The sequence below is a fragment of the Clytia hemisphaerica genome, unplaced genomic scaffold (genome assembly GCF_902728285.1).
Source record: "Clytia hemisphaerica strain Z4C2 unplaced genomic scaffold, Clytia hemisphaerica genome assembly, whole genome shotgun sequence".
NCBI classification, from domain to species: Eukaryota; Metazoa; Cnidaria; class Hydrozoa; order Leptothecata; family Clytiidae; genus Clytia; species Clytia hemisphaerica.
In genome coordinates, this window is record NW_027103977.1 from 52,222 (window position 1) to 68,562 (window position 16,341).

Sequence of the window (16,341 nt, forward strand, 5' to 3'; positions counted from 1 at the left end):
GATAACTGATAAGAAATTGTTTTTTATTCCAACTTGTCATTAATATGATAATGTATGTCCTACTGTTTATGAAATAACAACATAGAATTGTTCAAGTTAGCTTTATAGCTTACACTGTCGAGGAGCACTTAAGGTCTTCAAATAATCTAAAAGATGACACATTAAAACGGTGTAATTTTAGAAAAAAGAAAAAAGAATCGCTTATCCAGGAGTAAGGAAATAGTTCATGATATTAGCATTCGTAAAATTTTCCCATTGGACTACTAATTAAGAATTTCATAATTTTGTAACATTATACATAATATTGAATCAATTTTTACCGTTGAAGTAAAGCTCCTTATTTGAAGATTTCTTCAAATCAAAATAAATATCTAGGATGTAGAAAAATATAATTTCCGTGATCATTAAAGTTTTACTACCGGTAGTTGTGTAATTACAGTCTCCTTCATGAGTTATCTTTGACAAATAGCTACTTAAAAATGCAATTTATCATGTCGAAGTAATAATTTCAAATGACAATCTTGCCTACTCCTTGTCAATCCAAATAATTCTGAAAAAAAGGAACCATTATTTTTCGATAAGAAAACTTGTTAACCTGCCCATTAATGCCGTAGCTTATAGTTTTTTTGGCCCAACGCATCAACTGAGATTTCGCTTCCCGCCGACTTCCCAACGGAACCTTAACGGAACTAATTTTGACGAGACAGCAATTTTTCTAAACTAACTTCGGGAAATTTCGGTAAACGCTCAACAAGACCAGCGGCAAGGCTTCAGTACATCTGTTGCTCAGCTTTATTCTTATATTCGCAATATTCATCAGCACAAAAAGTTGATTTGCAGCCAGTCGATTTAAACCGTCTCTCATCTTATCTATCTATTCAGACTATTTTAGAATAATTCATACTCGAGTTTCATGGCCCGTTGCCAAAATAACTATCTTCGATGTCTTCAAAAAATATTTCTTTTCTTTACCAGATTGATCATTGGTGCACCGAACCATAGCAATCGAGCTGGAGCAGTCTATAGTTGCCGTGTCAATGGTAATGATAATTCCTGCTCCAAGATGGACGCTGTGGCCAGCTCAAACACGGAAATACCTGGAAGTAAGTCATTTTTTTCAAGTTCTTTATTTTTTTTTGCACGGGAAAGAAAAGTTGCATCACTTTCATTTTCAATTTGAAGTCTTACTAGCAAAATATTTACACCGAACGAATTTATGCATAACACAAATACCGTCTTTCCTAAAACAACCGCCGCATCGCTCGTGACATTCTTACCATTCAAGATGCGGTGCTCATTAAAGGGAGGCACTCTTTTACAGTTTAAACTTTTAAGTGCGAAAATCTTTTGAGGGAGGTGCTAAATTGAGATATTGTACATCACGTTGATTCGACGAAGGATCAAGGAGGTCAATGGAATCTGTATCGACAGAATACACCTTTTTGACCGTAGCCGCCAATTGCCGCGCGGTTATTTTTTTTGTTTGCATTTTCATTTTTTTTATTTTTTTATTTTACCACCCTAAAACCGTCCCAGTCTTTTTTTCGCACCTAAAGACAGTAGAAAAAGGTGTAAAAAAGGATTGGATCGAGTTTAGGGTGGTAAATTAAATATTAAAGTGGCACGCGCATGACTGCGCGACTACGGTCGAAAAGGTTTCACTTTGGTGAAAATAACATTTCACATTTTCCATTACAGACGATGCAACGGAAGGTGAGTCTCTTGGAGTTACAATCTCCACCACAGAAAACACAGTGACAGCATGTGCATCAATGACTCGTTTCAAGCCCACCAACCAGGCTTGTGTTGACGATCCTGAATCAAAATCATGCTTGTTCCGTAGAAATTACTTCATGGGACGATGTCCGGTCTTTGATGAAGATCTAAAGTTCAAATACAGCGATATTCCATGTTATAAAGGTAGGGAAGATTTATTACAAGATATTATAATCGAAGGGCGGAATATTGTTTCCTGTTTTTATCCTTTCCCTTCATGATTCGATTCCGTAGTCGAGCCTTAGTCCAGAGATCGAATTCAACCGAACACTCACCATTGAGGAAAAAATCTACAATAAATCTGTTCGATTCAGATCGAGACGTCGATGCTTAGAGAGAGTTCCTAACAACAACAGAAGGGGTTTTATATTGGGCAGTTAAAAGAAACAAAATAAAAACGGAGAAATAATTGTTTTCCAGAGACCCTCATACACCTATTCTACTTTACATTACAGGTAGCCTGAACCGTACACCACATCTCAACCGTTACGGTATGTGCATGTTAGGTACAGGAGGCGTCCAATCATTCAATAATGAGGGGAAATTATATCAATTCATTTCTGCACCAGGATCCGGAAGATATATCGGTAAGTCTATCAGTAGTGGAGAGCATTTTAACCATTTTAACCAACATCTCAGTGATATGTAAAGGTATAAAATTGAGTACTTCTTTCTAACTTTGGCAAACCGAGGCTGAGGAACAGTTGGCGTGACTTAATAGCGAGTTTGTGTATTCGAGATAAATGAGGGGTGCGGGATAAAGCAAAGTTGACATGTCTCCGAAATCACCATCCACTTTGCTCGACGACGGTAAAAACACCAAAATACCGTCGTCTGTTTAGGTGAGCAAAGGCGATATAGAGCCGTACATCAACTATCGACTTTTGTTTTGTATCGATTTCATCTACCGTAGCCCTCGATATCCTCCGATATGATAAACTCGGTAATTGAACTCCTATACGCCCTTCAGAATCTTCATTTTCAAATTATTTTCAAGACATTTGAATGGAATAAAATATTTGACATCTATCCTCCTCCTCTTTATTCTAAGGTGCTGTTGTTTCTACCGTTGATGGCGATAAAAATTCAAACTTTGTCAACAAAGTGAATCTCAAAGATGATACAACATTCTTAAGAAGCGCAGAGGTGAAGAATGATGATTCCAAGAGCTTCACTGCTCAACATGCTATGGTTGGTTACAGCACCGCCAAAGGAAATTTCACTGGTGAAGTTTTACCAGGACTTGCCAGTGGATCTCCAAGAGCTGCTCTCTTCGGCGGACAGGTAAGAGAAACATTTGGATAAATGGTAATGGCAGAATGCTTCATAAGCATACTGGATTAAGGAAGTTCCAGTCCATATATCACAGCGTGGCTAAAGTAATTTATGAATACAGTCAACTCTCTCTAATTCGAAATTAAATACTCTCTGTAATTCGAATCTTTCGAATTTGAAACCCCTGGCTCTTTGAGAGTCAACTGTATATGCAGGTATATGTAAATTTAACAGTCAATCACAATCGATATGGGATACTAAAATATACTGTAAAAATGACCAAGTCTTGTGGAATTAAAAAACGACGACATACTCATTTTAGGTGATGATCTACCAATACCGCTTGAAGAATGGGACAGCCACACCCGATGATCTAGATGATGACTCAGAACTAACCATCAAACAAATTATCACTAACCCAGCACCTTCCAAAGGAGTAAGTAGTTTGGAGCATTCAACCCATAAGCCACTGCGTCACACATAGAACTATCTCTGAAAGATTTTAGCTATAGTTGACTCTCTCCAATTTGACATTCTACTATTCCATACGTTCCATTTTTTCGATAATAGTAAAGTGACCGTCAACAAGACACTCTCATAAACGACGTTCTTCTATCCGATACGTTTCATTATTCGTTGAAAGTCCAATCCCCTTGAAAAAAGAATCAGAGAGAACCAACAACTTATTTGTGAGGTGTTGAATTCGTATCACAATGAGAATTTGGACGAAGAAAAGAAGAAGCACATCCCAAGGCCTCACATATAAATATTTTACAGTGCTTTCTCGGTTAACATTTTTATGGTATTTCTCATAGGGACCATCGTTATTCGGAGCATCTGTTGCAGCAATCGATATTAACGGGGACGGGTAAGAAAAGTAGATTTCTATTTTTCAAAGATAAAATGCAAAAACTTGGTTTGAAAAAAATAACCTAGGAATAGAGACAGAATAGAAAGTGTAGAATCATTTTGATCTCTCTAGAATGAACATCCAGTTATAATGTTTCCAAAGGAATCTATGATATTCATGACGTGATGTTTTATAATGAAGCACCCAAAATAGTCCGGGCGTATGCAACTAGTATTGTTACTAAAATCCAAAACTAGTGCCAAACACCCGGTATTTTTTTAGTGCCTCCGTTCAAAACATTACGTCACGAATATCACGAATTAAGTTGGTGTTCATTTTATCCCTCTTTTTACGTTGCCAGTTTCGATGATTTGGCAGTTGGAGCACCGTTATTTGCCAATTCAGTAGGTAACCGTATCGGTCAAGATGAAGGACGTGTCTTCATATTCATCAACAACAAAAACGGACAAGTAAGTATATTACTCCCCTAGCTTTTTTTCAGATCCCAAAATTGGATATCAGAGCTATTAAGCACAACTCGCTAATTAGGGCGAAGCGAACTCTTGCTGATATAAACTTCTATAATTAGAGCCCTTCTATAATTCGAAATAATCCACAGTCCCAATCAAAGGGAAAAGCTCTCAAATTACTTTCTATAATTCGACTCCTTTCTTAATTTAAACAAATAAGATTCCCCGTTCGAGTTCAAAGTAGCGAAAGTCAACGAGAACTAAAATTGCAACGATGAATTTTTTTTGTATCTATAGTTCTCGTTCAAACAAAACATGACATTGGAAGGTGAGAATGTGGAGTCATCACGTTTTGGTTCCACTGTTGTCAACATTGGTGACATCAATGGCGATGGAAGTGATGGTAAGTTCGAAAGGCGTTACCCTTTACAAACCCTGGACCAAGTTTTATCCGCCATCTTTGATCGGAAGTTTTAGAAAAATAGTAGCACTACTCGATGTCGGTCAATTCATAATTTAATGAAATCTTTTAAGTTTAAAAACCCAAGAAATTTCATGTATTGATTACACTAGACAATCATCGTGTTATTAGCGTACTGCAAACTAAATACTTTTCTATGATGAAATGACGGCTCAGTTAGTACTAAATTGATTTGTTTTGTCTGCAGACTCTCTTTTCTGGCTTTCAGAGTATGCGTCGTCATAACACATCCAATTATTTTTTATGTCTTCTTACTTTTTTAGATTTGGCAGTAGGAGCTCCTTGGGGAGGAAAAGATGGAAATGGAGCCGTCTACATCTACAACGTACGAGATGGACAACTCACTAAAACACATTCCCAGGTATGTAACCATGGTGATGAAGTTGATCATGTGATACTTAAGATTCTCATCGTTAAAAAATAGGTGTAAAGTTTTTGTGAGGAATACGAAAGTCATTGTACTCTCAATTAAACATCCGCTTTCATGACTATGAAACATTTTATTTCTTCGATCTTATCACTATCAAATGAAAGGAAAGTTGAAAACAACAAAGAAGTATTAAAGTTCTCCTCTCTACTGCTTTACAGGTCCTTTCCTCACCATCTGGTGCCGGATTCGGTTATTCGATTTCATCAGCCAAAATCGACACTAGAGTTTATCCAGGTAAGATTATACGAACGGTGCAATGAATCGATGTGGATCGACGTTCTCGATTTTCGAGTCAATAGATTGAGACCAGGAGTGCCACCTGATGAATTACGATAAAGATAATTTCAACTAGTGGAACTTCGAAACTTCCTATCCAGGAAACAGTCTATTTTATTGTTTTAAAGAAACAAAGCCTAACCAGAGGATTAACGTGTATATTACTGACCTAACATAATCATATTTCTCTTAATAGCTTTGGCGGTTGGAGCACCCGAATCCGGTCGCGTCTTCTTATTCAAGTAAGTCAAATCTTTTGAGAACTACAAGCAGAAAAGTGCAATTGAGAGTCCACTCAAAGTCTGATATTTATCAATCTAGACCTCAATAAGGTTTCTGAAATTCAGATATTACATGTCAAGAAGAGGTCCTCTATTATTTGAGTAAAGAATTTTAAAAGCTTTTGATTTGCGGTGATTATCGAGAGAAATGTTCTTCACTTAAGCGTCGTTAACGATTACTCAGATGCGTCAAATGGGAGTGATTGGACTTTATGGATAGGAAGATGATCACTGTGATCAATAGCAAATTATTGGTAAAATTATCGTAAAATTATCTTTTTCTCATTACAGAGCTAAGACCATCATCACATTGGAAGATAATTTATGGATTGATCGGATTACCATCCCAACTGATGAATCAAATTGTGAATTCGGAAAAGTCAAATATCAATGGTAAACAACTTTTACGTGTTATGCCCCCTTAGCCATCAGTTTCAAGGTTATAATTCGTTTCATACAAGTTAAAGCCAACTCATGCACGAGTAGTGATTATTGAGTAGTTTAAAAGTATGACCTTCAATTCTTTGATTTTAGCATCACATTCAGAGCTAATTTAAAGGACGCAAGTACCAATGCACCAGCTAAATTTGGTAAGTTACCCTTTCAAAAGGTATTTGCACTATTAAATAACTACTGAAAGATGACTACTCAAAATTTTGACGTTAAAGCATTTTTACCAACAGAACCGTTGTACCATATAGAAATTAATCTAATGATATACAAACGCTTTGATTTAGATTTGGAGATAACATTCGAAGCGGATGTCCGAGATTCTGCAGCAGCCGGACGAGCTTTGATTTACGACAACTCTACGAAAACACTGGTCAAATCTGTCACCAACAAGGTCACATTCATCCGAGGTAGATCGTTGCCATACCAACACACCATCTATATCAGTATTGATGTAAGTTACACAGTATAATTTTACACATGTTGTCAAGAAACTTTGTAACAACTAGCCTGCTACCTATTCCCAAATGACAAATGAGCCTAAACAGGATGAAAATTTATTTCTTGAGCTTTTCCATCCACAATTTTTTAGCTGCGCATTCCAGTATCATCCATATCGATTCGCAGAAAAGCTAGTGATCTTCCCAGGGAGGCGCAACCAAAAATTTTTACTTTCCAAAAGGTGGGGGGGCATGGTCCCCTGCCCCCCCCCCCCCGGCGTTGGTCCTGCTTCTATTTATTCAAAGTACCTTTGCTTACGACCGCAAGCTCAAATGAGAAATGAATATTTATAAATGTGATGAAAATAACGTTATTCAAGCTCATAGCTCTCTCAGACTGAGAATTCCCCAATAATAATATTTCGGCTGAACAAAGCAGTATCTACTGAAGTATTAGTGATATGCATCACTGCAATCGACATCAAACCATAGACCCAACAGCTCTGATTGGTTGTAAGTGACTTAAAATCAGTCACTTGCCACTTGCAACCAATCAGATGTTGGGTCCGTGATGTAATGTTCAATTGTACTGCGTATCAATTGACAAAAGACTAATGATATCCTCTTCTCTATTTATTCAAACAGAAAGCAACAAATTTTGAATCGCCAGTCCGTCTAACAACCTCCTACCGAACATTCGCATCAAAGAATAATTGTGAAGACGGCCCATGCGCCATTTTGGATCAGTTTGGTGCATTGAGCGGGTTTGCCGTGGTGAAATATTTGAAACAATGCGGTACCGATCAAGTCTGCGATGTTGACCTAGACATTGAGGATACTGAAATTCGTGTGAAAAAAGGGTACATTTATAGCCTCAATTTTGCAAGTCTTGTTAAAAACTCCCTCTAATTGGCACCTCTCTTATTCGCTTCTTTCTGTAGTGAAACATTAAGCCCGTCCAGCTAGAAATTGTATATAATACTAAAAATTTCTTGGTCCATTGAAGGTCAAATAAGAGTCAATTAAAAATTCCTTTTGTATGACATATTCAAACACTTCGACTCACTGATTCCTTGCGCATGTAATAATTTGTCTTTTTAAGTCTACCACTTTGGCTTCTTACTCAGCCTCGCATATTTTATGCGAGTATATGTATCTAACAACCGATGGTGTTTACTGTATCACATATTTTAGATTGTTTATAAAAATTTCCAGTGCAGAATCTCAACTTCTAAAATTTTCTCTTAAAGTGCATCTTCGGTAATCGAACCATTGTACATCGGGTCATTTAACGATGAAATCAAACTGATTGCAAAAGTACGCAACAGAAATGAGTCGGCATACCAAGCCAAAATGGAAATCAATTTTCACGAAGATTTTGCTCTCCTTCAAATTTCAGTCAACGGGGTATGTGTTGATTGTTCATTGCTCTCTTCTAGATCAACTGAAGCTTCTTTTAAAAGAAAGAAACCTATATTATTATATAGAAGTTTTTAACAAAAATATTAGCATGTTACAACAAATGGAGTGCCAGTTGTAAAAAAATAGAAAATCCGCCGCCCTCTCTTATCTGAAATCGGAACCGATATCTAACGAAATTTAAAATCATTGTACTACGCTACGTTGTATATACTACGTTATACATGATATGCAATCTGGTACAGAATACGCCTTTCCATGCTTCCCGGTAGATGTCTTTCGAACCAGAGGATTTCTCTCAATGCCGGTCAGAAGAGTACGCAGTTTTTTATAAAAATTCATTTTCTCTAGAGAGACAGCATCATTCCTGAATACAACGGAGAGAATAAAAATGGAACTGGAAATGTGGTCAAATTCTTATTGGACAATCCCATCTTGGAAAGAGAAGTGGTAAGTCGCGTTGAACAAATTCTTAATCCAATATCTCACCAGTAGAAAAAGTACCAGAAAGCAAAACATTCGTGAACATAAATCCCTCCTCGATGCCAAATGAAATAGAGCTCAATAAATAAAGGTCCGTCAAAACTAACTACAATCAGTTGTAAAACATACACATATTGTCTAGTAAGCCTTTTAGGAGAGAAGGTCCACGATTTCTAGGCATCATTAATCATTATTCGTATGTAACCAGTTTCCATTACACTTTACGGAAACAACAATTTATCCATGAAATTCGAAACTTCTTTTTTTGCACAGGTTGATGTCGAAGCTCAATTCATCATCAAAAGTTTAGCGAGACCGAAATTTTTCGAATATCCATTCAACTTGACCGTTAACTCGTAAGTTTTTTGGTGACATCTTGATATGAAAAACCTCCTTGTTTCCAATATAAAATATGAAGTCTTCTGGATCTCTAACTTTAACTCTGAGGACCAGACCCCAATCGTCCTGTTTGGCCCCCTAATAAGCATGTCGTAGAAACTTTGCTTTATGATTAGCTAAAAGATCCTAGAAAGTTAGTTATTTTCAAGCGGTGGAAAGATAATAAGCTAAAGAAACCACAAACCTAAAATAATGCTAAAAGAGTCAAAGTCAAAAAGTTTAAAAATGCACAACTTGATATATCTTTCAGTACTGGTAACGACATTAACCAATCAAACAACAGAAAAACCATCAAATTACCCATGAAGATCCAATCGTGTGTACAAATCTCTCTTGATCGTGCTGAAGGGGGTGACGCACGAAACGAAGCACCTAAACTGTTGTACGACAATCTCAAGAAACCGATTGCACGACCACAGAGTGCTCAAGAAGCAGGTCCAAAAGTCGAATACACAATCTTGGTAAGACCATTTGACAGTACATGAGATGTGTAATGGGTATTCCAGGGATTCGCCCTCTGAAAACCCACAAGACCCCCAGCTTCACCGATGTACAGCTTTGCTGAGCAAGTTCCATTTCAGGCATATTAGAAATTCAATCTTTGTTCGAGAATTTTGAATCTGACCAGTGAAAAGGAGTTCGCCATGCGAGCGAAATAAATGCTGATTTTAAACGATTCATTTCGAGAGCCTTTCGAGGTATAGCTAAAAATTAAAAAAGGAACCCGTTTGTTTTTCACCAATTTAAGACTGATACTGAATTTCATTCGTTCACATTTTGTTTTCCTCTTCTTCTTCTTCACAGGTGCAAAACAGTGGGCGAGTACCAATTGATAATATGTCAATTGACGTCACATTAGTCGATCGTGTTGGAAGAACGAACATTATCTACATCACTGAGTTATCGGTAAGCATGTCACAAATAATTAAGTCACCTGGTTGCTTGTCAATGAGCACTACAGGGTGTCCCTAATAAAAGTATCGAGTTTGAACATGCGATTGAGTAGAAAAGTTTGTGTGTGTTATCGCTAAAATATAATAACGTTCTCCATCACATAGGCTCATTACAAAAGGTATAACTGACAAAGAAAAAAGAGGGAGAGCTTAAAATACAATTTTGTGAATACACACTTAAAACTTTCTACTCAATCGCATGTTCAAACTCGATACTTTTATTAGGGACACCCTGTATTACCTACACCCTCCTCACTACACTGTGAGAGTCTAGTTTTGAAAACCATCTCTTGGGAATACATTCTGTCATTTACAAATGCCCCCCGGCCCGGTATGAAAAATGTAATCAACTTTGACATTGACTTTCCTTTAGGTTGAAGGACAAACGTGTGAGCTAAATAAAATCAACACCGGAAAACTTTTCGTAAGTTATTGGTCGTTTTTCATTTAACAGCTTTTATCAATCAATTTTCTGCAGTATTAAACATTTTATAAGTCAGCTTTTTTTTTTCAAACATGACCGAATCTGATGGGGTATTCTTCGTTGCAAGCTTCGTTAAGCGAGTCGAAGTGATAAATAAAACGTTTACAATTTTTTCAATGTAGGGAAGTCAACCAACTCAAACAAATGATGTTGCAGCACGAAGAAAGAGACGTGATGTTATCCAAAGAACTGACACTCGACCACCCATCCTGGTAAGCTTTGTTATGTATTCCTCAATTTGTACCGAAAAGATATTGGGTTAATCTGAATCCCCTTTTTTAAGTAAAGACACAAGTAAATCTTTCGACAAAAATAAAACTACCAATTCGACCATTATCTCAACCATACGCTACAGACATAAATGGAACAGATAAACGAAAGAAGAAGGCACAAATAGAAACACGACAATCGACAAAGATACAGACAATTAATAGAAAAGCAATAGATTGAGACAGAGACTGTGAAGTGTCAGGTGTGGCCATGATGCTAAGGCATGCACAAGTAGTCCTAAAAACAAGTGTGCCCTCAGTTTTGGTCATTCCGAAAAACTGAATACAAGAAAATGTCAAAAGTTGGTTAAAATGTGAACTTTATCAAATCTCGTTTATTGAATTTTTATTTCTTCTTTTATCCAGAATTGTTTGAACGGACATTGCCAAACGATGACTTGTAAGAATGTTTTGAATGTCCCTGTTGATGGCATCCGAAGATTAAAATTATCCATGGCTGTCTACTTGGAAGCTCTTCAAAAGGTAAGAAATACAAATGTTTACCTTCGAAAATGCAGAAAGTGCCTTACCACTTAAGTCTCTAGTAAACTCTGTAATTGACGCTCATCTTAAGAACAGCCCTACATTAATTTTTTTTTTTTAAAGGTGGACACTTCCTAATGAAGAGTAGAGTACAATCCTTTCTTTTCAAAGTCAACAAAACAAATGCTGGATAGCTCTGGCTTTCTTTCATAACAACTGACAATCTGATAGAGAGCAGGAGAGATGAAGTGAAAACCAGATGAGATATTCTTTCCTTTATATTTTTCAGTTTCAATCTGATGAAATGGTGATCACGGTAACTCCAAAGTTTGGTGGAACTTTTGGATCTATTGTTGAACAGGCTCAAGAATGTCCAGCCAAAATTGAGGTGAGCAAACAACAAAATAACAAACAGTAAAAAACTTTTCAGTCTATCAAACAAATATCAGGCAAAGCTATACAAATGGACAGTTTTAACAATAATGTACTTTGGTATAGAATTATGAACAGGAAAAATTTGAAGTAAATGAATCAATTGCATGAAAATGTATCAACAAAGTCTTCAACCACTATTTTACAATGAATCTTCAATAAAAGTTCAATCTCTACTCTTTCCAGCTCCGTCAACCGTTCGGTAAGATTACCGCTGAGAATTCAGACATCAAAAGGGTTGAATGGTGGATCGTGTTGGTAGCTGTTGTCGGTGCACTTATCTTTCTGGCCATCTTCTGCGCTGTTCTCTACAGAGTAAGTGCTTCTCCTGTCTTCTTGTGGTCTAGGACCCTAGGCAGGGTACCAAGGTTGAAAAATTTTAGGTATGTACAGACCGGACCTCTCCGACCGGTGCCATACAGTTTTTTATTTGACGTCAAATAGTCAAGACGTGTTCTGCATCGCTTTCAAAAAAATGGTGGAAACTCAAAGAAGCATCGAAATTCGCTAAATATGAACAAAAATCGCGATAAAAACACCCAAGACCCACCAATTGAAGCAGCAAACACAACTGCAACATGCACCCTTGTTACGTGTATTGATGATGAAGATCAAAATCGACTCAAATGCCGTAGCTGCCAACGTATGGTACATTACGAATGCACACAATTGCCACTTTACCAACTGCAAATATTCGCTAACACGTACAATCTCCTAATCTCCTCTCTATTACTCTGGAAACCCAAGCGGCTGGTTCAAAGATCGAGAAAGTTAACTTTTACTGACGCAGTTAGCAGGGACACTGGACTTCTTTATAGTGACCTGGAGACTGCCATGCGCGACCGCGATTCTTTGCGCCAGAGGGTGGAATCCATCATCTCGACCGCGGTCGAAAGATGATGATGATGATGATGATGATGAACACGTACAATAATCAATATGTATGTCACAATTGTGTGCGAATAACGAGATCCTTAAGAAGTAAAATCGGAGAAAACAAGTACCATATGATGCAAGAGCAGATTGCTAAAAAAGACGACGAAATCAAAAAACTCAAAAAACAACTGACCAAAAACCGAGAAGTCATCAACAACGACATCGAAACAATGCTAACACAAAAGATGAGCGACCTAGAAGCCAAAACAAGGAAAATGATAAAAGAAGAGATACAACAGACAAAAGATTTTATGAAAGAGTCATCCCGTAAAACCTACGCTGATATAACCAAAGCACACAAGGAAAATCTTAAATCTGTTGTTGCGGAACAAAAAGAAGAGGAGAGGAGAGAAAAACGAGACATCGAATCAAGAAGAAAAAGCATCATAATTCATGGACTCTGTGAACAAGCTGAAGACACGAAAGAAGAAGATCAAGAAGAGGACAAAAAGGAAATTGAGGATCTGCTCAAAGATATCGGCATCCGCGACATCAAACCAACGCATCAAAATCGTATTGGGTTCGAACAAGAAAGATCGAAGAAAAATCGTCCGATAAAGGTGACCTTGCAAAGTGAAGAAGAAAAAGAAAGAATCATGAGCAACCTTAAAGCCTTAAAAAAGTTTGGATATCATCTAAGCATCACTGATGATTTCACCATCAATGAAAGAAGAAAAATCAAAGAGATGTGCGAAAAAGCTAAAAAATGGAACTCCGAATGTGATGGTGATTTCATTTGGCGTGTGAGAGGAAGTCCCAGAACAGATAACCGTCACTTGATAAAAACAAACAAAAACTTTGCCAACCAAAAGCTGTCAATATCTAGCCTCAGTAGCAGCGACGATGAGCTGCCAACAAAACATTAGTCTTTTTTAATTGTAAAGTAGCGTTGACTTTTATTAGCCTTTGTTGCTACCTTTTCGTCAACATGAAATAAACTATTACTTACTTACCTTTAAAGAAACAAACTCGGCTAAAAGTGACCCTTAGATAGCAAATTTAAAAAAAAATTCCTATCCTTGAAAAGCGATTCCATGGTTTATGTAGCCTTCGTAGCGTTTCTTATTGAAAAAGGTAGATGATGGAACTTCCAATAGCTAAGACTTATCCTAGCATTACAGCTTTAAATGAGGAATTGTAAACCCTATTTGCCTCTAATCTACCAAGTATTTCAACAACGAAATCTCTTTCCCAATTTCAGATTGGCTTTTTCAAGAGACATCGTCTGGAGGAAGAGTCACCATTACATCAACACCACATCGAAACTTACCAAAGGAAACCACAAGCTGATGGTTATGGATCTGGATCTGATGATTAGAATGTAAAGCGAATTTAAGGTAGAGATTAATAATGGCAGACTTCTGGCAAGGAGGACAATGTACCTTACGACAAGAACAATCACCTACTTTACTAATTGAACAATATTTAGAGCTAGAATATCAATTTAATCAATTTTTGAAGTGTTTGGTACAATGCTTTGTGCAAGAAAGACATTGCAGTGTTAGATTAAACGAATCTAACTTAAATCGTTTTCTTTACTAAAACTATGTTTGGTACAATGTGATAAATTGTCAACAATTTCATGAAAAAAAAAAAACTTCAAGTCGAATATCAAGCACCTATTCACGATATACATCACTGCAATGTCTTCGGCATCACACCATAGACCCAATAGCTGATTGTTTGGAAGTGATGTAAAATCAGTCAATATGTCATTTTCAACCAATCTTACGACATGATGTGTAATGTTAGAAGACATTGCAATGGTGTACATCATAAGTAACTTCCTCCCCTGTATGGATTATACTCGGTCCCGATTCCCTAGTAGTGTATGGGCTAATATAGGTGTGTTTAGCGGTAGATCTATAAAATTGAGTGTTGTAACGAATCTAAGAAAGATGGTCAGTCATAGCTCGTAGAAAAAACTTGACAAATTCAAATGTATAAATGGACAAATTAATGTTATGCGGCGCTAATCATCGCAAGTAATCAAGGAAATATAAATATATCGCCCTCGGAACATTTACATTGCTATTGAGTTTTATCTAAAAAATTTTACTTTAATTTATTGAAAGCATTTAATTTATACTATTATTATTATTTAACTTGCCTTTGTCGCATCCCCTAAATCTCTTAGGAGAGACAATTTGAAAATCATTTTTGTATCGTGTTTTTTCATTTTCATTTTTCATTTTTTCATTTTTCATTTTTCATATTTTTCTTGTAACATAGAATATTTACCTTTTTATCAGATTGTAAAGTAAGACATTTTCTCATAAAAACATGTATTTTACAAAATCAAATCAATTTTTTGCATTCATGGCAGTATTGCCAACCTTCAGTGTAATGGGTACCCTGGGTGCACAGTAGCTTGGTAATCGATCAAATCTGTATTACTGAGAAAATAGATACGTAGGAAAAAGTGTGCATAATTTTTTTTCCGGGAATCCTTTAAGCGTACAGACTTTCACGAGCAGAAACACAATTTTTACGAATTATGACTCTTTTCGCAAAAGTTTATGTACGGAAAAAATTCTTGACGAAATAGAAAATCTGTAAAACTTCAAACTTTGAATAAAAGATTTAAGATGTAGTTAAAGCCTTATAAGTAAAAAAAAAACAAAATAAATATATGTACCTGCCTAAGCCATTTTCACATTTGAAATATTTACGTCTTGATTCACGAAAGTTTATGCTCGCGAAAAGATTTTTTCGTCAAATTCGCAAAGGTAAATGTCGTGAATTTTGCGATTTTTCAACCTCACGAAAGTGTGTTCGTTTGTACGACTAAAGTAGTCTGACTTCTGCAAGTCTACTGGAAAAATATGGCTTCTACCCAAAGACTGAGTCAGATATCCAACAGGGTAGAGGTTTCGCAGACAAAAGTGACGAAAAACCTTTTAAGGCCGTTGAATTTTTGCAGCCGACAAATATTTACAGGAGTATATGGCACCCAAAACGGAGGCGGCCCCCAAAACGGAGGTTTTGCCTTAATGGGCCATGTTTTTATTTTAAAACCTGGGAAAGCTTTAAGATTCAATCCTTACACATTTCTCTTGAGTCCGAAAAAAGAAAATACCAAAATGTCATTTTTAACATGGCTAATTTTCTTCTTCCTTTTTTTCAAAAATTAGTTTCGAAAATTCCTTTTTTTTGACTAAAACCGTCAAAAGTCAAACAAGATTGGAAATTCAATCCCTAAAAACTGGGTAACTCTGCAAAGTATAAACATATACCAACACCAACTCAGTAATTAAAAGTTTTTCAGAAAATTTGAAATATTTCACGATAAAATAAACATTAGAGGCTGCTAGTATTTTGCACGGGAATTTGCACTCAGCCAGGCCTGACAATTATTGCTTTGGTATGAATTTGGTATGAAAGGAGGAAAGTAAATTTTGACTTTTTTAAGTCATAAAGCATTGCCTTCATACCTATTAATAGTAATTTGATGTCGATGCTATGCTTTTTGATTAAGATATTCGAAAAAACTAAACCTCCGATTTGGAGGACATTAGAAAAATGTCACTCAACTTTGACTAAAAAATTTTTTGATATTATAAAATATTTTTGCGAAATGATTTTTGATTACTTTTAACATTTTGTCGGTTAGATGTTATTACTTTGACGCTGAATTTTGGGCTTATATGCTGCTTACGGCAAAAAAAAAATTGCCACAAAACTAAAATGACATATTTTTGGTAGGGTATTTAGATTATCGGTCGATATCACATGGATAAAAAGTTACAGCACT

General features: G+C 36.4%; 1 protein-coding gene across 1 annotated transcript; it reads left to right on the plus strand.

The window, feature by feature from the left end:
* Positions 1-1,704: 1,704 nt before the first annotated feature.
* Positions 1,705-14,150, plus strand: LOC136810816 (integrin alpha-8-like). The gene is made up of 25 exons (XM_067067406.1): positions 1,705-1,920; positions 2,232-2,363; positions 2,828-3,060; positions 3,374-3,487; positions 3,867-3,919; positions 4,263-4,371; positions 4,669-4,774; positions 5,116-5,213; positions 5,441-5,516; positions 5,755-5,800; positions 6,131-6,232; positions 6,374-6,429; positions 6,577-6,743; positions 7,375-7,589; positions 7,980-8,136; positions 8,500-8,598; positions 8,905-8,987; positions 9,281-9,491; positions 9,835-9,936; positions 10,357-10,407; positions 10,590-10,679; positions 11,103-11,219; positions 11,509-11,607; positions 11,838-11,966; positions 13,789-14,150. The coding sequence occupies exons 1-25, from the start codon at positions 1,773-1,775 to the stop codon at positions 13,903-13,905; spliced, it is 2,910 nt and encodes a 969-aa protein (XP_066923507.1). The 5' UTR covers positions 1,705-1,772; the 3' UTR covers positions 13,906-14,150.
* Positions 14,151-16,341: the final 2,191 nt, after the last annotated feature.

What these genes read in the sequence shown, in the direction of transcription:
- LOC136810816 (XM_067067406.1), top strand. Translation starts at nt 1,773, where the DNA reads ATGACTCGTTTCAAGCCCACCAACCAGGCTTGTGTTGACGATCCTGAA. An exon ending in AGGATCCGGAAGATATATCG is followed by an intron (nt 2,364 to 2,827) that starts GTAAGTCTATCA and finishes CTTTATTCTAAG; the next exon opens with GTGCTGTTGTTTCTACCGTT. An exon ending in CCATCTTGGAAAGAGAAGTG is followed by an intron (nt 8,599 to 8,904) that starts GTAAGTCGCGTT and finishes TTTTTTGCACAG; the next exon opens with GTTGATGTCGAAGCTCAATT.